General features: G+C 42.3%; 1 protein-coding gene across 4 annotated transcripts in view; it reads left to right on the forward strand.

Moving 5' to 3' along the window:
* The window catches only part of gbf1 (golgi brefeldin A resistant guanine nucleotide exchange factor 1), an 84,762-nt gene that overhangs the window by 45,363 nt on the left and 12,016 nt on the right, over positions 1 to 27,383 (forward strand). For 2 of the 4 annotated variants that reach the window (XM_084075335.1, XM_084075337.1), the window contains exons 5-26: positions 2,695 to 2,813; positions 3,294 to 3,402; positions 3,938 to 3,998; positions 6,781 to 6,835; positions 9,490 to 9,634; positions 10,046 to 10,263; positions 10,720 to 10,891; positions 11,299 to 11,510; positions 12,249 to 12,347; positions 12,491 to 12,685; positions 12,988 to 13,180; positions 13,335 to 13,475; positions 13,612 to 13,700; positions 14,083 to 14,285; positions 15,024 to 15,147; positions 16,579 to 16,704; positions 19,069 to 19,151; positions 19,975 to 20,211; positions 20,920 to 21,013; positions 21,670 to 21,846; positions 23,012 to 23,076; positions 23,858 to 23,981. In XM_084075335.1, coding sequence (XP_083931461.1) covers positions 2,695 to 2,813; positions 3,294 to 3,402; positions 3,938 to 3,998; positions 6,781 to 6,835; positions 9,490 to 9,634; positions 10,046 to 10,263; positions 10,720 to 10,891; positions 11,299 to 11,510; positions 12,249 to 12,347; positions 12,491 to 12,685; positions 12,988 to 13,180; positions 13,335 to 13,475; positions 13,612 to 13,700; positions 14,083 to 14,285; positions 15,024 to 15,147; positions 16,579 to 16,704; positions 19,069 to 19,151; positions 19,975 to 20,211; positions 20,920 to 21,013; positions 21,670 to 21,846; positions 23,012 to 23,076; positions 23,858 to 23,981 — 3,041 coding nt within the window. The remainder of the gene's footprint in view (positions 1 to 2,694; positions 2,814 to 3,293; positions 3,403 to 3,937; positions 3,999 to 6,780; positions 6,836 to 9,489; positions 9,635 to 10,045; positions 10,264 to 10,719; positions 10,892 to 11,298; positions 11,511 to 12,248; positions 12,348 to 12,490; positions 12,686 to 12,987; positions 13,181 to 13,334; positions 13,476 to 13,611; positions 13,701 to 14,082; positions 14,286 to 15,023; positions 15,148 to 16,578; positions 16,705 to 19,068; positions 19,152 to 19,974; positions 20,212 to 20,919; positions 21,014 to 21,669; positions 21,847 to 23,011; positions 23,077 to 23,857; positions 23,982 to 27,383) is intronic. The other 2 variants (XM_084075336.1, XM_084075338.1) reach the window with 1 other exon arrangement.

Here is a 27,383-nt window from a genome sequence, read left to right on the forward strand (position 1 = left end):
CTCTGTCTCTCACGCATGTACATGCGTGCTCACAAACTCACTCACTCACTCTCTTGCGCGCGCGTCGCACACACACACACACACACACACACACACACACACACACACACACACACACACACACACACACACACACACACACACACACACACACACACACACACACACACACACTCACACACTCACACACACCTCCCACACCCATTTCATTTAGCACAAGCTAATTCCTCTCAATCTGTGGCCTGAGGTCTACTGGCACGGAGGGAGCAGCAGCCTTAAGCCCTGGTACTGACAGATATCCAGATCTCTCCTCCTCTACTCTTTCCCCATTCCTCTCATCTCTTCTCTTCTCTCTCTCTCTCTCTGGTCCAGAGTAGTCAGCAGAGCCCAGTTCTGCTGCAAGCGGCCACATGGTCACTTATTCTCATAGGGCTCACAGTGAGATCCAGCTGAGGCTTAAAACCAGAGCTGCTGCCAGAGGAGATGAGCTCAATGTTACAGCAGTAGCTAAGCCTCCTTTATGACTGAATGTGTTGGGTCACATTAAAAAACAAAATAATTTAATCATGTGTAAAGTATTTGTATATTTATTCAAATATATACGAACCATGCAATTACATAAAGGAACTATCTTCAGGCACTATTACACAACATTGTATGCTTTCTTTGTGACTAGTGGATTTTAACAATATGCCCAATCTTAATGAACTGCACTGCCAGCTGTAGCTAAGTCTCCTTTATGAATGAATGTGTTGGGTAACATTAAAAAGCAAAATAATTAGATCATTTGAAGTATTTGTGTATTTATTCAAATATTGCAGTTACATAAAGACAAAATATGCAATTACATAAAGAAACTGTCTTCAAGCACTATTACACAACATTGTATGCTTTCTTTGTGGCTACAGTAGTGCATTTTAACAATATGCCCAATCTTAATAAAATGCAGCCTAGTTAATAGTTTATAGGTGATCGTGTTGCTATTCAGAGGGTGAACAGGTGAACAAACTGAACTTCTCTCTTGACCAGGGGAAAAACCAGCAGTCCTTTTGTTTGGTTTCTAAAGATGTATTGGCCCTTGTGCAGAGTGCGGCTTGAGAGCTTTTTGTGGGGCATGCCTAAAAAAAAAAGCACTCTGTCCCTACGGCTCTCTTCCCACTCAAACTAGTTCTTTGATTTCACGACAGAGTTTGATATAATTTAACTGCTTTACGTGACAGCTGTTTCTACCCCCTCCCCCCCTCCCCAATTGACTTTATGGTACTGTACATACCCCCAGGCACACACACACACACACACACACACACACACACACACACACACACACACACACACACACACACACACACACACACACACACACACACACACACACACACACACACACACACACACACACACACACACACACACACAGTCTATCTCTTTACCCTATGTTATTTTAACAATGGTTCCCTCTCCTTTTGACACTGCTTGTGTGGACTCGGTGCCAAGAGAAGGATTAGTGTTTTATATCACTTCTGACATTCTGTTGGATCTCCCCTCGGTCTCCAGTTTCTGTGTGTGTGGGTGCCGATGTTTTCAGCACAACCGCCATGCTTGCTGCTTGCTGCCATTTTGACCACGCCCGGACGGGTTCTCACACAGTAAAATCCTCAGTAAAACCCTTTCGGGTCCATATGGCTCAATTTTAAATCTCTCAGAAGTGGATGTTAAGGCAAGGCAATTCAATGTGCTTTACATAAAACATTAAGCCAAAGAAACATGTTATAACACGGCATTTACATTTTACCGTACAGCAACTAAGTAACGTCTCAATTGTACACTGCCTTCCTTTCAGTATCCGTATACTTTTACATACATGCACACGTTTGCTAATCCAGCACATTTGTGTCCAGTTCATTTTTTGTCATTTTTTTGACAGTCCCAACCCCCCTGCCTGGAATCTACAGCTGCATCACAGTTTCACCTGGAAAGCTCTCACCCTCTCCACCCATTACCCCCTCCTCCTCCTCCTCCTCCCTCCACCCCATGCTTATTAGTTAATGAATTGCGGCTCTTGAAGGCGATGGGAAAGAAAAACAGGCTGACTCCTGGCAGCTATCTGGCCAACTGCTCGAGTTTCAAAAACACCAGCTCCCGTTGCCCTGACATCCAATTTGCCCCAGCCTCTCCTTCACAAAAGGCCACATCTGGTGATTACATCCCTGGCTTTGAAGGACATTCTGGATGGAACATATCAGATGTGTGTGTGTGTGTGTGTGACCTCATTTTATTAGGTCAGACATATGTTAAGACATTGCGAAAAAGTATCTGGTGATTCCTTAATAATCACAGTAAAGTGCTTGTTTGCCAAAGCGTGTTGCATCTGCAGATGGGGGGGTTATTCCTGGCCTCAGCCCAACTGAAAAAGTATAGATCATCTGAGGTTACACCGTGGTTCTATTGCTTTCCAAAAAATGCTTTGCAGTATCTTATGCACTGTTCGTACACATTTTAAAAGTCTTCAGCGTTCCCATATGGGTTTGAACAGGCCTATGTTGCATTTGATTTGCCCCAATGAAAGACTTTAGATTGTAAGGTCTTAAACTTAGAACATGTTCTAAGGCTTAGAACATGTTGGCTTATAAATGTAACGGGTCAGAAAACATCACCAAAGACTACACAACACACATTGATTCTATCCTTTTACAGATGCCAACCATGAGGCAGCGGCAGAGGCCATTGAGAACATGGCGGACGCTGTCACACATGCCAGATTTGTTGGAACAGACCCTGCAAGTGATGAAGTGGTCCTAATGAAAATCCTACAGGTACAACACACAGTTGATCTGCAAGATACTACATGCTGTTCTTTGAGTTTAACACAGTAAATGTCACACAATTATACTATAAATATCCTATAGATGCTGTCAACTCCCCACGTACTGTAAGAACTATGGAAAACTGTGTTCTATGTTAAATAAGTCCCAATGGAAAGTTTTGATGGTTTTGACAACTGCACAGGAGTATTATATCAGAATATAAATGATGATGATAGAATAGAAATAGCTTGCCTATTTCATTTGGTTGTTAAATACATTTTACGTTTGCATTAAAAAGTGCACTTATCATGATTCTGTAAACGTAGGAGCAATTTTAACTCGAAATGCAAACACAGCTGGCTGTATGGTAATGAAAGGGAACACAAGTTATTGTTCAGGTGAACAATATCTATATTCTTAACTTCCAAGCATGAAAGTGTTGGCCTGAGGATATTTGTTCAATCGCACATTCTCTGCCTGCTACATCAGGTCCTCAGGACATTGCTGCTGACACCGGTTGGAGCCCACCTGACCAATGAGTCTGTCTGTGAGATCATGCAGTCTTGTTTCCGCATCTGTTTTGAGATGCGTCTCAGCGGTGAGTCTTACTCCATCTCCTCTCTTCTGGATCTCTCTATTCTGTCTCTTCTCTATCCACGTCACATACATCACAGTACACCTGGGAATTCTGCCAGACAATGTTTCTGATTCGTTACTTATTTCTGGGAAGACACATACGCCATCTTTATTGTAGCTTCAGAAAACATCACATAAACCCATTGCATCACATGGACGCATTTCCCACAGTTTTTATTCATACTTGTAGCCTCAGGCATCCCATAATGCACATGGACTTAACGGTAAGTAAGAACTCCCTGCTCGCTCTCAACTCCAGCCTCACAGTTTTGAGTCCACTAACCCTTAGCTCTCTGTACCTCTGAGCTGTCAACTGTGCCTTAATAAGCATCCCCTTTAAGCCCTGCCAAACAGAGGTGGACTTGAGGTCCCCCTCGCTCTCTCTTTATTATTTTTTCGTCTCCCTCGCCACTCTCATGCCACCTAACCTGTTTCTCCTCTCTCTCTGTCTCTCTTTCTCTGTCTCTCCCCCCTACCCCCCTCCCTTCCTTATTCAGAGCTCTTGAGGAAGTCCGCCGAACACACACTCGTGGACATGGTCCAGCTACTATTCTCCAGGTAAATGGGACAGGTGTAGGAGGAGGAAGGTGAAAAGGAGTATGGGGAAAAGGTGTATGTCTTAAATCTGAACCCAAATGCCCTCTGCCATCCAGGGAAAAAAAGATTCTTCATAACGTTTTAACAATAACACCTACTGTACACGCACCGTTCAATTAGGAGATTGGAGTTGGACTGCTGTCTAGGGGAAACTCCCCAGAAACCACGGCAAAAAGAAAGGTGTTGGGTTATAGGTTAGTCTGCCAGGCACAGAGTTTATTTTTGTTCTTTAAAACTTCCTGGTCGTTTAGGGAGTGTTTTGGGGAAACCACTTAGACCAATTAAAAACGACACTTTCCCTCTCATGGGGATGACATTTGAAATTGCCAGTGATTGTGGATGCTGTTTTAAAGTCATGTCCCCCCACTTGATAACAAATAGAAGAAAGAGTGTACTGCATGATACAGCCACTGATCTCAAGTCAGTGGCAGGGACTCATTGGCGCCCTTCAGTCACCCGTGGATTGCAAATATAAGATTCTCTCCATAAACATGGCTCCAGTGCATCATTACTCCCTTTAGTTCATGCATTTCATTTTGCGCTATGCACCGTGTCAACGGGTCACTGATCCACTAATGGAATAACACGATTTCCTGTTGGCATTTAGCATAAGAGGCCCTTTCCCTGTCGCCCCTCTCCCCTTCACCAGCACGCTCCCCTCCCCCATCTCACATCAGAGTGCCAGTCACATTCAGCCACAGACGAGGGGATGAGCCAATTGAGCTCCGGACGGTATGATCTGCATATAGATGAAGATGGTCTCTGCTGTGGTAGTGTAGCTTAGCGTCGCTGTCTGGTGGAAACCTTGTATGCCCAGAACCTTTCAGGACCTGTGTTACTTCCGATAGATTGAATATAGTTGTAATTTAGTCAGAAGCTCTTGTTCAAATTCTTTTCATTGGTTAAATATTTCTAAAACCCACAGGCAGACTTAATCTCTTTCACTTCATTTTTCCCCCCAAAAATAGCAGATCTACAAGCTTACAACGTGTCGCATTGGGCTTGCAATTCGACTATTTTCACTAACTTTTGTGCGACGCTATCATACGAGGAAGTAGGGCATTAATAACAGTTGAAGTTGAAATATGGAGAGACGAGGCTTCTTACTGACAGCCATCATAGCTTCTAGTCCCAAACACACAGACTCTCCCCCTGAAATGAACACACACACACACACACACACACACACACACACACACACACACACACACACACACACACACACACACACACACACACACACACACACACACACACACACACACACACACCATACACCATACAAATAGGGAGAATTAGCATGGCCAGTAATCCCAGACAGAAGCGATCAGAAAATCAAGCCCGACGGAATTGTCTCCATCTCTATGCGTGAGGCAGCGCATGGCACAAGAACAAACAGAGCTCAGAAATAAAGTCACGGTGTAAATTCGCCCTCCTCCTCTGAAGGTGTGCCCATCTCAGCCAAGTCTATTTGATGCAGGATTTGAAACAAAGCGTTGCATTACCTTCCTTCAGTGGAGCCCACTATTGATTTTTGCCAAGCTTATCGCCATTCACTGACACACCCTCAAAAGCGCTGTCGGCTTGTTTTCTTGTTGTTTTTTTATTGCCAGAGAACTATGGTGTCGCATCTTGTTATCATACCCGCTAACGTGGCTTTTACTGCAGGGGCATGGAAATAGAAAAGCATGACAGTCATTGTCGTTAAAGAAGGCATCCCTGCCTTCGAAGAGATGTATATTTAGCATGGCCTTTTTACTACGTGCTTCTGGTATCACTCACAAGACACACACACGCACACCACATCTCATTTTGCTCATGTCCATCCCCAGTCTCCCACTTGTACACGGTCCCTGGATAATAGAGATGTGAGTGGGTCTGGGGTGCCCCCCCCCCCCCAAACCCCTCTGTCATGGAATAATGAGCTGCAGCTCTCCTGGTCTCCTCAGAAGGAGGCTTAGATTGCCTGCTGAAAGTATTAGGTATGTTAATCTGTTGGACCCACAGATCATCCAATAATCGTGGCAGCAAGACAACACTCCATTAACGTGGAGTTAACGTCAGGGGGACCCCGTTGTCGCCCCCCTTGTTTCGTGGGTGGGTGTGTGTGTGTGTGTGTGTGTGTGTGTGTGTGTGTGTGTGTGTGTGTGTGTGTGTGTCACCGGCGGTGACATCTCATTTTACAGCAAAGCCCAAGAGTCCATAGAAACCTAGTGGCTCATGGTTGAGAACATTGGCTAACAGGGCTCATCTCATCAAGCCTCGGAGTCGTTTATTTGCAGCTCATTTTAAGGATGTTGAATCACCCAGTGTTATATTGCCTCTGGCAGCCTAGTATCTCACATGCTTTGTTTTGTCTTTGTGTTGAGGCTTTTTCTCCCATCTATTGTGGAGTAACATAATGCATTCTGCAAGCTCTTTCTCCTTTGCATACAAGACTAAAATAAAACGCAATGCTAGATCATCTTTGATTATTTGCACATTTTAGGTGTTGTCGTGATATCGCTCTAAAACTGTATTTTATCTACATTGAATTTTACAATTTGATACAAAAAGATAAGGACTTGTGTCAGTCAGCCTTTGTCTTAGAAGCAGTTTTGGCTTGATCAATATAAGGTTTCCTGCGGGCTGACAAATGAAGTTCTGTAAATTCATGCGATTAAAGTGGTCCATCATTCAAGTACCAACACAGTTTGTTTTACAATACAACTGCAAGTTTTCTTGCTTTTATTTTTCTCTCCAGACTACCCCAGTTCAAGGAGGAGGCCAAGAGTTTTGTGGGTGCCAACATGAAGAAGGTAAAAAGGAGTGTGATGAATGAAAGTTTTTTGTCATCTGCTTGCCCCCCCTCCTCTCTCTTCCTCCCTTGTTCTTGTTCTCGGTGTTCCTGTCCTCCCCATCATTGTGCCATAAGCCCATTCATTGTCAGACATGAGGTTTTCTTTCTTCTTTGTAAGCAAATTTAATGCAGGGCACTCGAGGTGGCTTTTGTTTCATAACATTTTAGGGAAAACTGACGTAAACCGCTGTAGTCGGTTGAAAGGACTTAAGAGTCCAACACGTACCCTCTTTCTGCTCGCTCCACCTCTAATCCCACCTTCTCTCATCCACTTCACTGTCTGGCTATTTCTTTTTGTGTGTCCTTTTGAGTTGCCTGTGTTTCAGCTGCACATGTCTGCCTGTTTTCCTCCCCCACAGATACCATCGTGTATCCTGGACACACAGGATCTTATTTGTGCAGAGCAGCCTAGAAACACCAGTCAGAATGGCCTAGAGAGGGTACTTAACTGAGGACACTGCTGTTGGTTGGCCCCAGCTGTCTAGTGCATTGACATAGGCAGGGTTAGCATGGCTTGGAGAGAGTGCATGAAGGGTGCATTGGGTTATTATTATTAACAATGTAGCTGGAAGCATTTTGCACAGACTTCATGCCTTGGGTTTGCAGGATGTTTTTTATTTAATTATAGTTTTCTCTGTCTTTTTTTAAGGTATTGAAATCCTAACCTAAACCTACATCTGTTAGTAAAACATGACTAAATGTATTGCTTTGGAGATTAGAAAACATTTGTCTGTTATTCCGCTTACTCACAGATTTCGGCAACATAATGAAATTATATAGTGTTTGCAGTTTCAGGCTGTATAACAATAAATATCAGATGTTGTTTGTTTGCAGTCATAATCCCATGCATGCATCTCATGGCTTGGATTGGATATAAGCCGTAACTGCATTGAACCGCCGATCAGAGACAGATAAACAAACTCTAAATGTACCATTAAATATGACATTTCTTTCTGTCATATTTATATTGTCACTACATATCATTGATGTTGGGCAGAAACGTTTCATCTCCATATTTCATCTGTTTAAGTTTTTTCATAAATTAATGCCCTATTTTATACTTCAACATATGAGTTTCTCAAATAACATGGCCAAAATAGGGACATTAGGTTGAAAGTGTTTAAGTCTGTCTGTTGGTTTTATAAATATTTAACCCATTGAAACCGGGAAAGCATATCTGTCATTTTAGATTTTAGCGTTGGCTATTCAAAAATAGCAGATATACAAGCTCACATCGTGTCACTTCATGCCGCGCTGCGAGCTTGTAGATCTGCTATTTTTCAACATTTTTGATAAATCTTGAAAGTGTTAGGGGGGGGGCCCTTGGCACGAAAGAGAACTACTGATTTTGAAGGCATTTGTAGAATCGGCAAGAGCTTGTGACTAAATTATTATCTACTGTACATTGGATCCGTTAGATCACAGATTCATTTTTTTTACCATTTTGTGAAAACTAACGGTTTTGGACATACAAGGTATCTGCCCGTCAGCGACGATATGATGTTCTCACGTGAAGCCGTTTTCTCCAATCCTACGAGCCTTGCCATGTGACCTGATTTGCCTGCCATTCCTTCTACACTGTCTCTTCCCCATCAACTGCTGATTCCCCAGTGATACCTCATCCTTCCCAAAGACAGGGCCATCCCAGTGGGGTTTGCATTGCATGATGCCCCCCCCGACCCCGTCTCTCTCCCATCATGCATCAGTGTGCGTGTTTCGGTGTCTGGTCTGTACGTACTGCTGCTAACTTGTTGCCCATCACTAACCACGGGCACCTGCCCACTCCCCCTTCTCTCCCGAGGCTTACAATATCTTGTGGAAAAACAAAAGAGTGCAGGTAAGGAAGATGACTTCCAGTGATCAGGTTCCAGAATGACCCACCCCCATCCCCCAGCCCCTTTTCCTATAACATTTACCTTCTCCGTTTATTCTCAACCCACTAACGTCCCACTACTTATTCTTTAATATTCCTGGAGTTTTGGTGCTGAGTATAGGTATATAATACCTATGATTTCAATGTGTTTTTTGCGGGAGGGAGTCGAGTTGTTTTAGATATCTGGACTGATTTAATCATTGAAACAATAATGCATCACACCTTTTTTTGTGAATGTTTTGTGATTAAGTTGACCTTCTTTTTTTTTTAACCCTTTGTTTTGCCTACATCACGCTTTGGAGGTCACCCATTATGCTGTGTGCTTTTGCAAATGGGATGGTGCATGCAGCTGTATTATTCATCCGTCTGTCATGTTGAACTTTATTGTTTAGTGTGTTTGCAAATGGGATGTGTGTAATCACTGAAGAGCATTAATATATTGTGCTGTACCACTGACACCATTGCAGATGCACATCGGGAGAGCAGAATGTTGTGTCATTGCTACATTTGGCTTGTGTGCATGTAATGCTAGTTATTATTCTCAGATTTCTCTATCCATGTCAACAGTGTTTCTGCATCACCCTGCATTGTGTGATTCCTGATGCAATAATGATGACTAAAATTAAGGGGCGTTATTAATTATTGCATTATTCACTAACAACAGGCATGTGTCGCCATTATCACAAAATCCCAACTAGGACCCTGTTCAATGTAGCCCTTTTGTCTTTCCTGGGTTCCAGTTGAAAATGCGGGCAGGTGGGATGAGTGAGTCGTCCAAGTGGAAGAAGCAGAAGCGCTCACCGCGGCCTCTTCGTCAGACCGGCAAGAACACCTCTGGTCAGATGGAGCAAACTCAACCTGCACTCAGCAACAACAACCTCTCTGGTGAGACAAACACACACATACAGTACACAGTATCTCTCACACACGCACACATTCACTGTTTCTTGGAACCTGGCGTCAAGTTCTATGAATGTACATGGCCCGGAGGGCCCGGGGGGAGGGGGGGGTTAATAGTAGCCCTGTAATGTGCAATTTGAGGATACTGTTATTAGAGGGGTAGTTAGGGATTTGTTGATTTTTAGATATTGATTTAAAAAGCAGATTAGTCATCCTCCATATGACTCCAAATTGTGATAACTCCCAATGTGCAGAGATTCGCAGGATTCATGTTGCTGCTCGCTGCTCAGAAAGGCATTCAGAAAAGGATTTTGGCTAAAACGTAGTATTTTGTGTTAAGATTTATGGCACGTTTGGAATAACACCAAAGGTGGATGCCCAATGGCTCTGTCCCAGCAGGTGGGGTCCCATTCATCGAGCAGGGCTCCTCCATGCCCAGCCTGTCGGCCTCAGACAGCGTTGGCTCCTCCATCACAGACAGCGGCCTGGACACCTGCTCCAAGGCCACCTCCAGGGAAGACCTGACGGACCTAGAGCAGAGCAGCTCGACCGCCACGACTCCTGGCACTGCCGCCTCCACGCCAGGCACAGAGCCCAGCAGGCTGGAGGCACAGGTAGAGCCCGCTCTGTCCAGTACCTAGTAGGCCTGTCAAAATTATGACATAAACACCTAATCGCAGTTATTTGAGATACTCGCAATTATTTGTGATCATTGTGGCAAATGTTCATACATTTTCAAAAAATTATCAAAAGTTCATATAGACATCATGGTAGGATGCTTTTTTTTTTAAGTAGTCTGATTAACCACTTAATCCAGTATTATACTCTACTTCGTTGTACAATAGTAGTGTATAACACTATCGACAATAGCCGATCTACAAGCTCACAACGCATCGCACCGTGGTGCATTTTGAGCTTGTAGATCTGCTATTTTCACTGTTTAAAAAATGTGTTAATTAATCGCAATCAAGGCAAAAGTTTGAAATAATCGTGATATTGATTTGAAGTCATATCGCTCAGCCCTAAAGTGGTACTTTTTCTCTTTCTCTTCTTCTGCTCCTCCGGTCCAGTCTGAGCATGGCAAGCAGGTGGAACAGGTCCATTCAGCATCTGTAGAATCCATCCCTGAGGTCCTGGAGGACAGAGAATCTGTCACAGAGCAGTCGGACAGCGCTTCGGTACATGACATGGACTACGTGAACCCCAGAGGAGTCCGCTTCACACAGTCCACACAGAGAGATGGTTAGAATCTAGTTCATTATTCTACCCCCTATTGCTTTAACCACATAAACTCCCACAGGGCTCTACCCTTGGCCCACTGCTTTTTTCTTCTATCCACACCGAATCTCTTTGGTGTATTAACTACTTGAACCATAGAATGTTCCGGGAATGTCATAATAGGAGAACATTCTGTGAAGATAGGCGATCTACAAGCTCAAACTTGTGTAGATTGTGTGTTTGCACAGAATGTTTGTCTTTTATGAAGTGCCCAAAATATTCTAGGGTTCAATAAATATTTATGTACAGGGAGTATAGATATTTTGTACTGTGCGTGTGAATGAGAGAGTGTACAAATTCTTCAATTTACAATTTAGGCAACGGATGCAACTTACCACAAGTGCGTTGTAACACAACTCCCATCCTTGTAGGAGCGTCCCTCATCCCATACGGCTTACCGTGCCTGCGGGAGCTCTTCCGCTTCCTCATCTCGCTGACCAACCCCCACGACCGTCACAACACGGAGGCCATGATGCACATGGGCCTGCAGCTGCTGACCGTGGCCTTAGAGTCTGCACACATCTGCAACTACCAGTCACTCCTGGGACTGGTCAAAGATGAGCTTGTCAGACACCTTTTCCAGGTCAGTTATCACAGTCTGAATCATTTTTTATTGACGGTTACAGTATGTTCCCGCATAAGAGGGATTTGTCTCGTGAGGTTGGTGCATTACATTGAAAGCAACGGTATAGAAACGTTATATACAACTATAACTCAAAATATAAAAATAAGTTAGAGATGATATGGAGTTATATACCCAATTATAAAACCTTTTGCTTGACAAAAATGACAGATTTGGTTGAAAATATATATTTTTTGTCTAACAATACTTTAAAAGCCTGTGCAATGTAACTTTCTTTTCCTCTTCTACCCCCGATTCGAACCCGGTTGAGCAAGTGCTGACATTTTTACCATTGAGCTAATAGAGCTTGCCTGCTTGCTTAAATTGAATCTTGACCTTTGACACGATCTAAATGTCTCAATAGAAGAGCAAGGAGACAAAATACAACCAACCCAATTGTATAAGTTATACTGTATTAATATACTCTAACATACTTGGACAAAACAAAATTGTATTCATTGAAAAAAAAAAAAGAAACAGTTACATAGTACCACTTTAATTCTCTGTGGTTGTTGTATTTACTGTTCACTGTCAGTTGAACATCTGACCATCTTTATGCAGTGCTTATGTTGTGCAGAAGCTGAATCCTGGTGCATTTTCTTTTCATTGAGTTGGTTTGTGGTCCCACAATTGTTTAGACAGTTATTTATGTACTGTATATCAGTATTTCTAATGTAAATCTCTCTCTCTTGGTTGCAGTTGCTGAGTGTAGAGCGCATGAACCTGTATGCTGCCTCAATACGTGCTTGCTTCCTGCTTTTTGAGGGCATGAGAGGGCATCTGAAGTTTCAGCTTGAGGTACTGTAACAACAACATCCTGTCACTCAGTATTTGTTTTGTTTTTAATATTTGATCTTTGCATCGGTTAATCTTTTAAGTCCTTCACTGCACATCTTAATGGATGCAACAATAAAGGAACAATAATATTTCCGCCCCCACAGATGTACCTGAAGAAGCTGATGGACATCATCACGTCAGAGAACATGAAAATGCCTTATGAGATGAAGGAGATGGCCCTTGAGGCTCTGGTGCAGCTGTGGAGGATCCCCAGCTTTGTGACAGAGCTCTATATCAACTACGACTGTGACTTCTACTGTTCCAACCTGTTTGAAGACCTCACTAAGCTGCTGTCTAAGGTAGACAAGTTATATGGCTTTCAATGCCTCAATCATACTGTACTCTGTTGTATAAATTGAGTGAAATTGATGAACAGTAATAAGTAATACGATTTCAGGGTGTTTGCTTACCTGTTAGCTCAATACTGTCAATTGGTGAAACGTCAATAAAGAGGGATTGAGATGTATGAATAAAAAGCTCATGAGAGACTTACTGAATTATAGTTCTGTCATTATTGTGCTTTATTTCAGTGATTTTTGCCTCTCGATTTTTCTCTTCAAACACTCACAAAATGTATGCTTCTCACTTTCACTTTCTGCAGAATGCCTTCCCAGTGTCTGGGCAGCTCTATACCACTCACCTCCTCTCTCTTGAGGCTCTGCTGACTGTGATTGACAGCACTGAGGCCAACTGCCAAGCCAAGGTGCTCAACAGCGCAGTTCAGCAGGACCAATCAGAAACCGCGCCGGCAGACGTTGAGGGCTTAACTCATAACAGCACAGACACAACAACAGGTACTCTCCTGCACCAAGTACAACTTTATATACTGTGTTGGACCTGTTCACCTCCCAAAAATTAAGGTTCTTAACAATGTCAATTATGTACCATAATTTAATTCAAGATACATTTGGAAAAGGTTATGAATATTTTATCTCTCTTTGTCTCTAGACACTACTTTATTGGGGAACAGTGCCAATGGGGAGAATGTTCCAGAAACTGACAGTGCTGCAGTGTGTCCACCTACCAGTGGACACCTGATGGCTGAGAAGATGAGACTGGGCAGACAGGATCAGGACGAGACTGACACTGGTGAGTCTTTTACACCACATTCATATGATGCAGTCGACAAAACATACATGGACTATCATACATGGAGAAACAAAAGATGCTTGATGCTGAAAGTTAATGGAAATCTTTTTGTTTTGTATTGGGTTTTTTTTTTCAGCTGAGAAGAAAGCACCAACAAAGCCTCAACGATTCTCTTCAAGTTTCCCAGATTCGCAAGAGTTGAATGACATTAAAAACAAGAAGAAGGTTCACTGTCTTATGACCTACAGATTTTATATAAACAGTCCACAGTCCACACTAGGGCTGTCAAATAAATAAAAGCGCTGTCAAATAAAACTATCTATAATCATCGAAAATATGCTTTTTCTTGACAATTGGCGGCAAGCTTGTTGATATAATGGTATTGACCAGTTCTAACATTACAAATGATCAATCAGCATAATTTGCTTTACAAAATATACTAATAATAATAGAATATAATAAAAAAAAATTAAGACGGAAATTCGATTGTAATTTCTGAGCTAATTTGACAGCCCTAGTGCACACACCCCCACACAACATAGAAAAGATCACGTGCCTTCACTTGATAAATGTTTAATTGTGGTCTGTCTGTTCTATCTCTCTCCAGTTGCTGATCAATGGGACGGAGCTGTTTAACCAGAAACCTAAAAAGGGAATCCAGTTCCTGCAGGAGAAAGGCCTCCTCAGTAATCCCATGGACAACAACCAGGTGGCCCAGTGGCTCCGAGAGAACCCGCGACTCGACAAGAAGATGATTGGGGAGATTGTCAGTGACCGCAAGCACATGGAGCTGCTGGACAGCTTTGTCAAGTAGGCCTCTTCGTCTTTAGCTTCTGTAGAAGTGCAGATGGTAGAGCAGTCCGTTAGATCAATTTGGTGTGAGTAAAAAGGGCTTGAGACTCTCAACATTGGGCATCTCGCATTCAATTCCTCTGCGGTGCCGTCACTGGTCACTCCAGTGAACACAATTGGTGGTGTCCATGTGTGGGGAAAGTCGACTCTCTGTTGCTACGCTAGCGACTCCTACTAGAGGGTCGGAGCGGGTGTTCAGTAGAGAGTGCAACTGCAAAGGATAGCATGATCTTCTGCACTTGGGGCTAAATACAACTTTGTCCTACATTTTTACGGGTAAAAGCATAACTGAAGATAATAACATTAATTGTGGATGTGTTTCATTTAGGTATTACTGCAAACCCAAAATGAAGTTTTTACCTTAATCTTCATTTACCTGTCAAAATGGCCTCTGTGAAAAAGGGGTGAGAAAAAGAAAAACATCACAGCAACATTTATGGTCGGATGAACAAGACTAGCTATTTGAACCCTTTTGAGTTATTCAGGCCTGTGACATTTATATTTTGACATCACTTCTAAATACTACTGTGTATATCATTTGAGCTGCCTGCAAACCTAAAATTCATTATTTAGTGAGTGTCAAAACATGTAAAAAAAAAAAGGATAATCAATAACGTGTTCAATCATGGCCAACAACATAATTTGACAGAAGAAAATCAAATCATGTTGTGTTAACGATTTAAATACTCTGTGCAGCACGTTCGGCTTCCAAGGGCTGCGTATTGACGAGGCCCTGCGTCTGTACCTGGAGGCCTTCAGGCTGCCGGGAGAGGCTCCAGTCATCCAGAGGCTACTAGAGACCTTCACTGACAACTGGGAAGTAAGGCATGCATTCAGCCTACACGTACACACGCGCGCACGCACGCGCGCACACACACGCACACGCACACGCACACAAACACACACAGAGAGCCATCTTCCATTACTGCTAAGCAGAGAGACACACAACGCATGCACACCCACTGTCGCTATCATCAGGTCATTACAGCCAGTGGAACAGTGGCATGGAATCACTCAAGGACAGTCATAGCAGTCACGCAGAGCCATTAGGTACAGTGGCAGCATGACATAACCACACACACACAGACGCACAAGCGTGCAATGGAAGGTAGGGTGTGACAAAGCTCAGCCGGGCATTCATTTACAACATGACGGCTTCTCAAAATAACAGGCGGATGTGTGTGCCCTGGAAACTATTCCTAGTAATATCCTTTTCTTAGGATGACCTCGCACACAAATAGTTGCCTCCAATGAGTTCATGAGTATATTTAAGACGTTGCACTGTAAATGAGTTTTCCACTCTACGGGGTGAGAGTAATGCCAGCAGAAGGTCTTAGGCCAGGTTCAATGTTGTGACAAGGTTAGTTGTATTTACAGTGTACTGTATAAAAGAAAACAGTGCTTGCAGTCATAGTGTAGTAAAGATGAAACACTTAAACCTCCCCCAGGAGTCCCGAAGGAGTCTATACTAGGCACCTTTGTTTTTTCTCTGTACGCCAAATCTCTTCACAATGTGACGGGTTGTGAGCTTGTAGATCTTCTATTTTCGTTTGCACCTGAATAGGGATGCTAGGGTTATGAGGTCAATCCTCTGATGTCTGGCATTTTGTTTTAAAATGCAAAGTACGGCCGACTTAACAATAATAGCCTACTGTGTGTGGCAGTGGTTCCCAAACTTTATAACTTGATCCCCAAAAGAGAAATTTTATGTCTCCCCGGGACTCAAAATAGTGTAAATATCTACAAGCTCACATCATGTAGTGATGCAATGCGTCTGTTTTCACTACTTCTTAAACGTTTCTTTTTCAAATGTGTGGAATTTCTTAGATTTTCGACATATCTTTGAAATTCTTTTGAAAAATGTTTGAATTTGTTTTTAACAATTGTGAAATCGTTAACTAAAGATTACTCGCGACCCATAAAAATGGATCTGTCCCGACCCATTGTTTGGGAAAAAGTGGTGTATGGGATATTGTTTCTTTATCTTACAGTACGTGTTTAGAGGAGGCTGAAGGTGAGTGGGTAGAGAGGCCGTCTGGGAATCGTAAGGTTGCCAGTGTGCCCTCCCCCAGCCTGCTCAGTATACGTGTCGAAGTGTCTCTGAGCAAGAGACTTAACCCCTAACAGCTCCCCCCCGAGTGCTCATTATGACCATCTGAACAGCCATCAGCTTGGTGAAGCTGAAACTGAGTATCCCCCGCAGGATCAATTAATGTCTACCTTTTGCGTGTGTGTGTGTGTGTGCTCGCAGAAAGTGAACGGTTCTCCCTTCATGACCAATGATGCTGGCTTCGCCCTGGCATATGCTGTTATCATGCTGAACACTGATCAACACAACCACAACGTGCGCAAGCAGAACATTCCCATGACGGTAGAGGTGAGTTCACTCACACAATGCATTATGAGCTTGTACATCTGCAATTTTTGAAAATGTCGAATTTTCTTTTTTTGGTTTTAGACATTTTTGAAAAAAAATCCCCTACTGTATAACGACATTCCCAAAATAGAGACACCCAGGGTGAAAGTGGCTAAAACACCATGAACACACGTATGACAGGATTTCCATTTACACTGTGCAGCCTAACCCATGTACATTTCAAAGACCTCATAAAAGCCTTTCACAGTTTTCTCATTGGGACCCGGTGCCGCTCGACCCCCTCCCCCCCTCCCCCCTTTTGGTTGTGTGTCTGGTTGGAGTGGCATTCCACCGTGGGTGCCAGCATTTGCCACTGGTGCTCTTTGGCGGTAGGAGCGACTGATGGCAGTTCAAAAAGCCCTGGTCAACAGCTGTGCGCAGTGGTGGTCTGTCCCAGGGATGAGCTCAGGCTGCTTAGTCATGTGAACAGGCGGCGGGGGGGTGGGGGGGTTGGGGGGAGGCATCAGAGACCAGAGAGGACAGTACCCCACTTCTCGCTCTCCTGCTAAGTAAAATACTCAGTGTTCATTTAACTCGAAGAGTGTACAAATGTACATTCTCAGAGTTACAAATGGATAAATTAACACAAATTTTACTTTGTATCTTTCTCTTTCCTCGCTCTTTCTCTTCATATCTCTCTCACACACACTTTCCTGTGTCTATCTCTGTCTGTCTCCTTCCTTGTTTCTATTTCTGAATCTCTTTCTCTCTCTCTGTCTTTGTACTCTTAGTTGTCTCTCGCTCTCTGTTTGAGTGACAGCGGGTGAAGACTAAACACAAGTCCCTAGGGCAGTCTTTTGAAGACAGTACGGGTGGGCCACTCTCACTGACACACAATCACAAGCACTACACTCTCTGCGCACATGTGCACGCACACACGCAAACTCTCGCTCAATGTTGCACTCTCTGGTTCACTGCAACTTTCTCCCTCTTCACACATGCACACACAGTAAAATCCTCAGTGTTAATTTACAAATGGAACCGAGGGTAAGTTTCATTAACACTGAGGATTTTACAGTGCATGTTCACATTGTCACTCAATAAGTGACACGCAGGCCAACACAACACATACAGTACATGTACTCATTCACACCGAAACACACCCACACCACATTTCGTCCATGTGGTGCCCTGTTTTGTTTGAAGTATTCCGAGACATTCCCAAGGGCTCAGTCGCAATTTGGTTCAAGTGGGCTCCCAGAATTCTGTGGGCAATCGACAACAGAGACTCTGACCCAACACTTTTGAGGGGGGCCAATAAAAGTGGCGCCATGCACTTTACTGACTTAGCAGCTTGCAATGCGTAATATTCACCAGCACACCATTTGTTGACAGCGGAGGTAGATTTGGAGATCGGTTAGCTATGCCCAGTTGAGAAATGAAACTTCAGTCCCCTGGGCTGGGCGATGGCATGACATGTTGTTAAGGCAGGACACGGCAAAAAACTCACGTTGAATTTGATATGATGTTTGCTCTATTGTCTAGGCACTGTAGTGTAGTGCCTGAGTGATCTATATAAACATAGCGCAGAGGAGCAAGATGAGTGGTTGTGTTCTGGTTTGGCAGCCTGTCTGTCCAGCTGCTTTGTCTCTCTGACAGCTATTGTTTCCATCGGCCGCTCCAAAGCACGTTTGTCTGATACTATGCATGAAAGGGTGCATGAATGTGTGATAGTTTGTTATATGCAAGTGGTGCACGTGTGTGTGTGTGTGTGTGTGTCTGTCTGTGTGTGTGTTTGTGTTAGGTACTGGGAGGGGGTGTGTAATACCAGTCAGACAAACACATGCCTGATCTCACTACCCTCTTAATCCCTTTCCCTATCTGGCTGTGTGTTTATTTCTCTGTCTGTCCCATCTCCCTACAGAGAATCTCCTGTTTCCCTTTTGCTTTGACCCAGCAGCAGGCCAAACCCCAGCCAAGTGGTGACACAAACCTGAGCCTTGAGGTTGTCCATCATCGCTGCGCGCTTATGTTTATTTACAGGAGGTCCTTGGCTCCGATCCCTGTTTTCCTAACATCGCAACTGAAGCATATTAAGTGACACATAACAGGGGCAATCCCCCTCGGTCCCCTTTTTAATTGTCGTTGGGTCTTCTTCTCCGTTAACGAAGGCAGGGTTGCCAGAGGAGTTGTGTGTCGGAGCTAAGCTTGCTCGCTGAGACGCATTGACTGACGTGTTGATGGTGGAAATTGGAAATGAGTCCATCCATGTTTTGTTTTTTTTAAATGAGATATTGTTTGAATAAAGTCTCTTGCTTGGCAAGTGAAGGTGTGTGTTTTTATGATTCATATACATTTCTTTATTATTCTGATTGTTTCATACAGCAATTCAAGAAGAATCTGAAGGGAGTGAATGGGAACAAAGATTTTGACCAGGACATGTTAGAAGAAATCTACAACACTATCAAGTAAGCTCTCTCTAGGAATACCCGCACTCAGCCTTCACCTTAGCAGGCATTAATTCAGGACAGGCTGTCTTGTGTAGCGGCTAAAATATAAACAACAGAACGAATATTTGTATCTGCATTTCTTTTGACTAGATGTCATGAATGAGTTTATTTCTTGCTAGCCTACCCCAGCCAGAATGGTCTTGCTGACATTGCCTGTGATCATCATGTCACCTCGCACATCAATTCCTGACCAGCAGGAATTAATGGAGATTTATAGAAATCTATTCCCAACTCAGAAATAGAGTTGGGAATATTTTCAATTATTTTAATGTTATATCAACTGAATGTGTCGAACCAAAGAAAACCAAGTAGAGGTGTGTGTTTTGTTGTTTATAAACACGTCTTTTGAAAGCATCACTTTCCACGGACAAATGTTACCGTGGCAAAGACTTGGTCTTGTCCCTGGCAAATCTTTGATTTCTTTTTTTACACACCATTATAATGTTCTTATTTTGATCATAAGACCCAATTACTGAACGTCAAGTCTCCAGGTTTTCTTCAAAATATGTATGACACTTATTTACTATGACATTATGGCATATTAAGAGTCCAATTAGTACTGGTTGTTCTCAAATGTTTTATTTGCAAGGACCCCCATAACTCTGAGAGTGTACACATGGTTCCATTTAAACACTCACAGTTACAGACCTGTTATGGTCATTCAGGGCTAGTGTTTTTGGTAATAGTATTGCACAAATTCTTTATGTCCGTGGCAAAAAATGGAATTTCGTCAGAAAAGTCAACCACAAGCCAGCCTGACCCCTGACCTCCCCCTCAATAGGACTGAAGAGATTGTGATGCCGGACGAACAGTCTGGCATGGTGAAGGAGAACTACGTGTGGAGTGTGTTACTGCACCGCGGCGCCACGCCAGAGGGCGTCTTCCTCCACGTCCCGGCCGGCAGCTACGACCACGACCTGTTCACCATGACCTGGGGCCCCACCATCGCTGCCCTCTCCTATGTGTTTGACAAGAGCTTGGATGACACCATCATCCAGAAGGCTATCGCTGGTTTCAGGTAAGGCCTACAAACAGCTAAAAGTAGTCACAGTAACACAAACGTCTATCCGTGTAACACAGATTTAACATTAACCCATTCAATCCAGGAACGCATCTAAAAATGTCTTCTAAATCCTAACAGTTTTCTGAAAAACGTATGCTTCTACATCAGTGGTTCTCAATCTTTTTCATGTCAAGGACCACCAAAATGATATGTATTTGGCTGCAGACCCCCCATTTCAAAATAGTTTGTTCCAGGGACCCCGCAGAAGCAAAGATTTGAAATAAAACTGTTGTCTAAAAATATATATATTCAAAGTGTGTTCAAGATTTTTTTTTGAATAGCAGATCTACATCTCGGAGCATGGCACTTGGTGCCGTGCTATGAGCTTGTATATCTGCTATTTTTGAACAGCCAAAGCATAAATTAATGGTTATAGCTAAAATATAAAATGACACAGATGCGTTCCCGGATTGAATGGGTTAACATTATCTTTATTGGCTTCCATGTTAAACCAATGTCTGTTATCCAAAATGGTCAAAATCTAAATGTCCAATTTTTCATATATTGTTTCTACTGACTGGTTAACTGAAGTCCTTCAGATATGATATACCATCTTTCCCCCCCCCTTTTGTGATATTTTAACACGCTTCTGTGATAAGTGCTTTGTATGGTGTATAAGTATTACTATTATAACATTATAATATACTGTGTCTGTTCACGCAGGAAATGTGCCATGATATCGGCTCACTATGGCTTCAGCGACGTGTTTGACAATCTGATCATCTCCCTCTGCAAGTTCACGACTCTCAGCAGTGAGGTATGTGGGGCACATTCAGTGAACAAACCACAGCATACTTCCCATCACGCTTATGTGGCTCAGTTTGCTTAATATAACTTTATTGTACAGTGGAAATAATATCCACAGTGAAAAATAGAGTAGAACGTTATTGTTCTGCATGAGGTGGAACATTGCCTTCGGCCTCAAGCGGTCACATCATCAGTACACTTAATACCCATTGTAATCCTTAAACCATTAAGACCGGGAATGCATCTGTGTCATTTTTAGATTTGAGCTAAAAAATGCATTATGTTACACTTTGACTATTCAAAAATAGCAGATCTACAAGCTTGTAGATATGCTATTTTAGATTTTTTTTTTAAATGTGTGCAAATCTTTGATTATGTACATTCTTTTAAAGCCAACATTTTCAACTCCAATCTTTGCTTCTGGGTGTCCCTGGAACAAAATATTTCTAGATGGGGGGTCCGCGGCCAAATATATATAATTTTGGGGGTCCTTGACAATTATGATAAAGTTTGAGAACCACAGATATAGCAAGATAACATTTTTTGAAAACTGTTGTGATTTAGAAGACATTTGTAGAATCAGCTTCAGGTCTTAGTGGGTTAATAACAATAACGCTCATACTGTAAGTATGTTTGTTGATCATGGTTGTGTCCTCCTCCCCACAGTCTGTGGAGAACCTACCTACGGTGTTTGGCAGTAATGGAAAGGCCCAGGTGGCGGCAAAGACCGTGTTCCACCTGGCCCATCGCCACGGTGACATTCTGAGGGAGGGATGGAAAAACATCATGGACTCGATGCTGCAGCTCTTCAGAGCCGAGCTGCTGCCCAAAGCCATGGTTGAGGTCAGGGCACTAGAGGGGATGCACATGAATAACTTCCATTATTATTATTTTTCACACTCGCAGTTAAAAAAGAAAAAAACTCCCGCACACTGTCTTCAAATGCACTTAAAAGGATTTAATGGGAAACGTTTCCCATTAAAATCTTCTTAATTGCATTTGAAGACAGTGTGCGGGAGTTTTTTCTTTTTTAGTGTGCTGGGCCCTCGTTTGGTCTTCTCCTACTCACCTGTCGCCGTTTGTAGGTGTGCAAGAGACTTGCTTTTTATTCACACTCACATTTAAAATGTTATTTTTGTTCAGATTTTCCTATATTGTTTTGTGATTTACTTTCTCTGTCCGAGTCTGACTCTGAGCCGGCATCCTAATTCCATACTGTATACTAACTTAATAATTGTACCCGTGTTTTCAGTACGTCAAGTAAGTAGCATTGGGAACCAACAATGAGCCATGTGGCCCTTAGGTCAGGAGCCTATCTCCTGTTTCTGTAGCGTGAGGCGGCTTAATATACTGTACATCTCCCATCCAAGATGTACAAGTACTCCCCCTGGACATGACGCTAGTATGTCACAGGGACTTAACCTCAATCCATCCATTGCAGCTGACTGCCAAGCAGCGAGGCATTGGGTACCATTTTTATGGTATTTAGTATGACTATGCTCAGGGGATTGAAACCTGACCTCCCAATCGCAGGGCGGACACTCTTAACCGGTTTTGAGTATGTACTGTTGTGGATTTATACTGAAAAAAAAAGAGCTATTCACAGTTGTAAAAAAGGTAATTGGTCAACTCTCGTCATTGGGAGCATTGTCTCACAAAGGTGTTATATATAATAAGAACAGTTAATTATGAATGAATTAATAAATGGTAATCGTTGTTGTCACTGTATAGCTTTCAAATTTGAAATAATGGTAGTTGATAAGTTGTAACTCTATGATCCCCGTTGGCAAGTACTCTATGTAATTTAATTTCAGTACAAAACAGTATGTGAATTTCTTGCATGCCAACTGCCTAAACTACTATAACGATTAGTAGTGTATGCTGTGTATAGTATTCATTTTATAGTATGAAATTGGGACAGCATGAGTCCCTTGACTTCCTGTTATAACTTCTGTGTTGTACTGCCATCTGCTGTCTGGTGATGAAATATCTGCACTTTCGGCCTCAGGTGGAAGATTTTGTGGAGCCAAATGGAAAGATTTCTCTTCAGAGAGAGGAAACCCCTTCAAATCGGTATGCACATGTTCAAATTATCTTTTTCTGCTTTCCCTTTTTTATAGCGGCTAATGGAGTCTTTATAATAATAATCAATGAATAATCATAGTAATAGCAATTCACTTTATTTATATAGCACTTTGCATAAAACCAGAGATAAAATATAATTAAAAAAAATGGAAATAAAACATTGCTTGTATTAAATATAACGTGCACTGTGAAATAAATAAAAACATTAGGCAAACCAAACATTAACCCATTAAAATCGGGAAAGCATCTATGTCATTTTAGATTCTAGCTATATATAGCACATTAGTTGGCTGTTCAAAAATAGCTGATCTACAAGCTCATAGCACGCTGTGGCAAGGTTTCTGTCATTATGATATCACCAAAAAATAATAATGTTCGAGTGATAAAAATATGCGATTTAGCGCAAGGACCATCCACTCAAGTTTTTTGCTGCGGTGGTCTCGGGATGGAGTTATGAAAATATTCTACTGTACCACTCGTTCTAGGTTATAATAACATCAGATAAAGGTACGAAAAAGGCTACTCCGGAATTCTCCTTTGAGAAAATTAAACAAACACATTTTTGGAATTATGGTATTTTCTCCAAATGAAACTACACCCTTTCTGTGGGTGTCATCATGTTTCTTAGTATTTATCAAGGTCTGCTGTGATGGGTGGAGGGGTGGGGGGGAATCTGCGTTTCATGGGAGACCTGGCATACCTGGCCATAGAGCTAACAGACAAAAACAAAACCATTCAAATGATTTTTCATTCCTGTCGTTTTTGTCAGCGGCGAGTCAGCAGTGCTGAGTTTTGTCAACTGGTTGACCCTGAGCGGAGCGGAGCAGTCCGGTCGGACAGGACCCTCCACGGAGAACCAGGAGGCCAAGCAGGCCGCCATCCTCTGCATCAAGGTACGCATAGATTAAAGTTCTCAGTCGCCACCACTGATTTCAGTCATTTGGATTCCATGGAAGCCAGCATGTCTTCTATGGAAGCATGTTGCGGAGCAAAAAGTGAATGCTATTAATTCAAACAAACAAATCAGACACATTCTGTTTCTGAACTTTATCAAGTGTATTCTGTTCGGTACACTCCAAATTTCAGGGTGCAGTTTTTTTTAAACTTTCTTTTTATTCTTTTTTTCTTTTTTAGAACAGGTAGGTCATGTTGGGCATCACATTACATTAAATGAGTACATTTCAGGTATATTTAACACTCTTATGTTGTGGGCTATTCAGACATAGGAGAGGGATCCTAAGCTGAAGTAACTTCAGTCCTTTTGTTGAGAGATCTCAGTTTGTTTGTCTTTGGTGGTAAAGTCCATGGTAATTTGCCAGTAGGTATTCCAATGATTCATTCCTGATTCTTGGAGCAGGTTTCCAAATATTGCAGAAAAAGTATATATAAGAAAGAAAATATATAAGTACAAAAAAAGTATATAACATAAAAATATAATTCAAGCAATGTACCTCCACACATAGCACAGATTCACATACTCGTACATACCGGTACATACAGATGTATATATATTCAAACCCCTACATCTTTAAAGATCTTTCACAGAATATCCATTCTCATATATAATATCCATTTTAACCAGTATTTGTAAAATGTATCCATACGGAGTCTTACAGAATATGTGAGTTTCTCCATTTCGTATATGTTCTGTACAATGGCTATCCACTCCCCCCTCGTTGGTGGGTTTTTGTCCAGCCATTTCCTGGTTATAGCCTTCTTGCTGGCTACCAATAGTATTTTCAGAAGGTACTTATCTGCGGTGCTAAATTTGGTTGGTATGTTACTCAGGTAAAAATTGGTAAAAGTACATTCAAGTTCAGAACCCATTATTGTGTTGATATCTGATACAATCTCTAGCCAGTAGTTTTGGGTTACTGGACCGTCCCAGAATATATGGAAGTGGTCAGCCATTGTATTATTGCAGTCTCTCCAACAATTCCCTGACTCTAGTGTATCGTTCTGTAAGTATTTTGTCCTTGCAGTAATAAAGAACCTAATCATGTTCTTCCATGAGAACTCTCTCCAAAGGCCAGAGCTAGTGGTGGTGGTTATTATATTACATATATTCAGCCATTCATCCTCTGTTAGGGTTATGCCTGCTTCTTTTTCCCATTTAAGTTTAACATAGAAAGTGGAGTTCAGGGTGCATTTTCAAATGCTGAAATTTCATTTGAGCCGATAAGAATCTCCCCTGACGTCCATCAATTTGAATTTGAATTAGATATGTCTATGGATGATCATTGCTGGTGGGGAGAGTTGCATCTAAGAGCTCACAGACTTATTTTCTTCTCAAAGGGAACTTTTTGTCATCAGAATATTAATGTAACGACCATGTACTTATAAGGGGCATGGGGAAATGTATTTGCAGTAAAAAGAAACATTTAGAATGGTAATAAAATGTCATCACCTTTATTTACACTTGGGAGTACAGTTGAGAGGCAAGGCCTCATTTCTAGCCGAGGTTACAAAATAGACACAATCCATTACATCCATTACATTACATTTTACAATCAGAGTAAATTACAAAATATTACTTGAACAGAACAAGTCGATCAAAACAAAGTAAATCGATCAAAACAGGTGCAATCACGGTTAAAAGTGTTAAGGACCATTGCTCTGAACTGACCAAATGATAAGGAGCTCAGTTTTAAAAACTTTTGGAGTTTATTCCAAAACGTTGGGCCGCTGACAGAGAATACTGCCTTATATGAGTAAATGAAAACTCAAATACATATACTCCGATATAGTAGAGATCATCAATTTCCACCAAAGCTGGTAATTAAGCTCACGTTTTACCAGTGTGGGTTTTCTTTTTTAAATCACATTAAATAACTGTTTTGTGTGCGATTTTATTTTCCCTTCAGTTAGTTACTTTACACTAGACCATACCCGGTGAAGGGCGCCCTTCACCATACCCGGTGAAGGGCGCGCGTCCCCTCGTATATATATATACAAATTTGCTATATAAAAGAGCAAAATAGGCTTGCTATTTTCTGTTGCCCTGCAGCAGGCTTGATTATATTTTTGATGGCATTTTACACCACTAACAACATTAATCAGAGAATCACACGTCTTTGTCACAACTCGTGTTTTGTCTTTTTTAACCAACACAGTACAAAGTACTGGACACACAGATGACACACAGGTCATAGATGACTCAGGTCATAAACCTGGAAATACAGGAAAATAAACATTGTATTACCATATATTCATAGCATATATGATTCACAATTAAACAGCAGGTAATGTAGCACAGTCTATCACAGTAGAACCGAAATAGCAGAAAATGACTACAATACCCATGAGGCATTCTGAACCATGAGCCAACAACGCGTCGCCCCAGCTACCATTAAGTTACAGTGTCCAAGTTACAATACACAAAATACACCAAAATAATACTTTTCAATGGACTACTTGGGTAGCACTGATTATATTAACCACAGTAAGGTTCATAAAGTGTGTTGATGAAACGTTTACATTGTTGATTAAGTCACGATGACGACGTTAGCATTAGCGTCAGCCGCATGCTAGTGCCAAACGTCCGTTAGCTTAGCATCACGCTAACGGCTCATAGTAACTTGGTTTGGCTAATAAACATTAATCCCAACTAACGCCAACACAGTAATGGATGTAAACATACACAGACATGCTTTGGACATTATTATCAGGTTGCATGTTGGTGGTATGGGGTTCGTTTGGTTTGGCCTCGTTTTCATAGACCTCGTTGCTTGTTTCTCTCGCGAAACCTGTGGCCATGTTTCCCATTGAACCCGGAAAAAAACCCTACGTGCTCCGCCACTACTGCTCCCGGTTTGGCTACAATGGGAAACATGGCCACAGGCTGACTAAATAAGCGATTTAAACGGGTAGTTTCGCTGGCGACCTAAAATATTATGCAGCCGACCAAACCTTAAACACCCGTGCGGTTTAGAATCTACCATTAGTTTTGGGATACGATGTATACAAAAGGGTAAACAGCGGAGCCTTGGCGGACGTTCGCCCGATCCTGGAAGAGAACGACATAGAACCGTTCTTTATGGAGCTAATGTGCATCGTGTGTGGGGAAACAAATCTGGAGTGTTTACTTTCCACAGCAGAGAGTGGGCGGTGTCTATGGTGTAGAGTCGGTGTTGCCATGTCCGCTGATTGTAAGCGCTTTAGGGCCAATGTTGGTGTTATAGGGTTCGTTTGGTTTGGCCTCGTTTTCATAGACCTCGCTGCTTGTTTCTCTCGCGAAACCTGGCACACAACGACGCATGCGCAGTTTGATCAAGAGTCCACCCTACCACCAACCA

The sequence above is a fragment of the Gymnoscopelus microlampas genome (genome assembly GCF_963454915.1).
Source record: "Gymnoscopelus microlampas genome assembly, chromosome: 13".
Taxonomy (NCBI): Eukaryota; Metazoa; Chordata; class Actinopteri; order Myctophiformes; family Myctophidae; genus Gymnoscopelus; species Gymnoscopelus microlampas.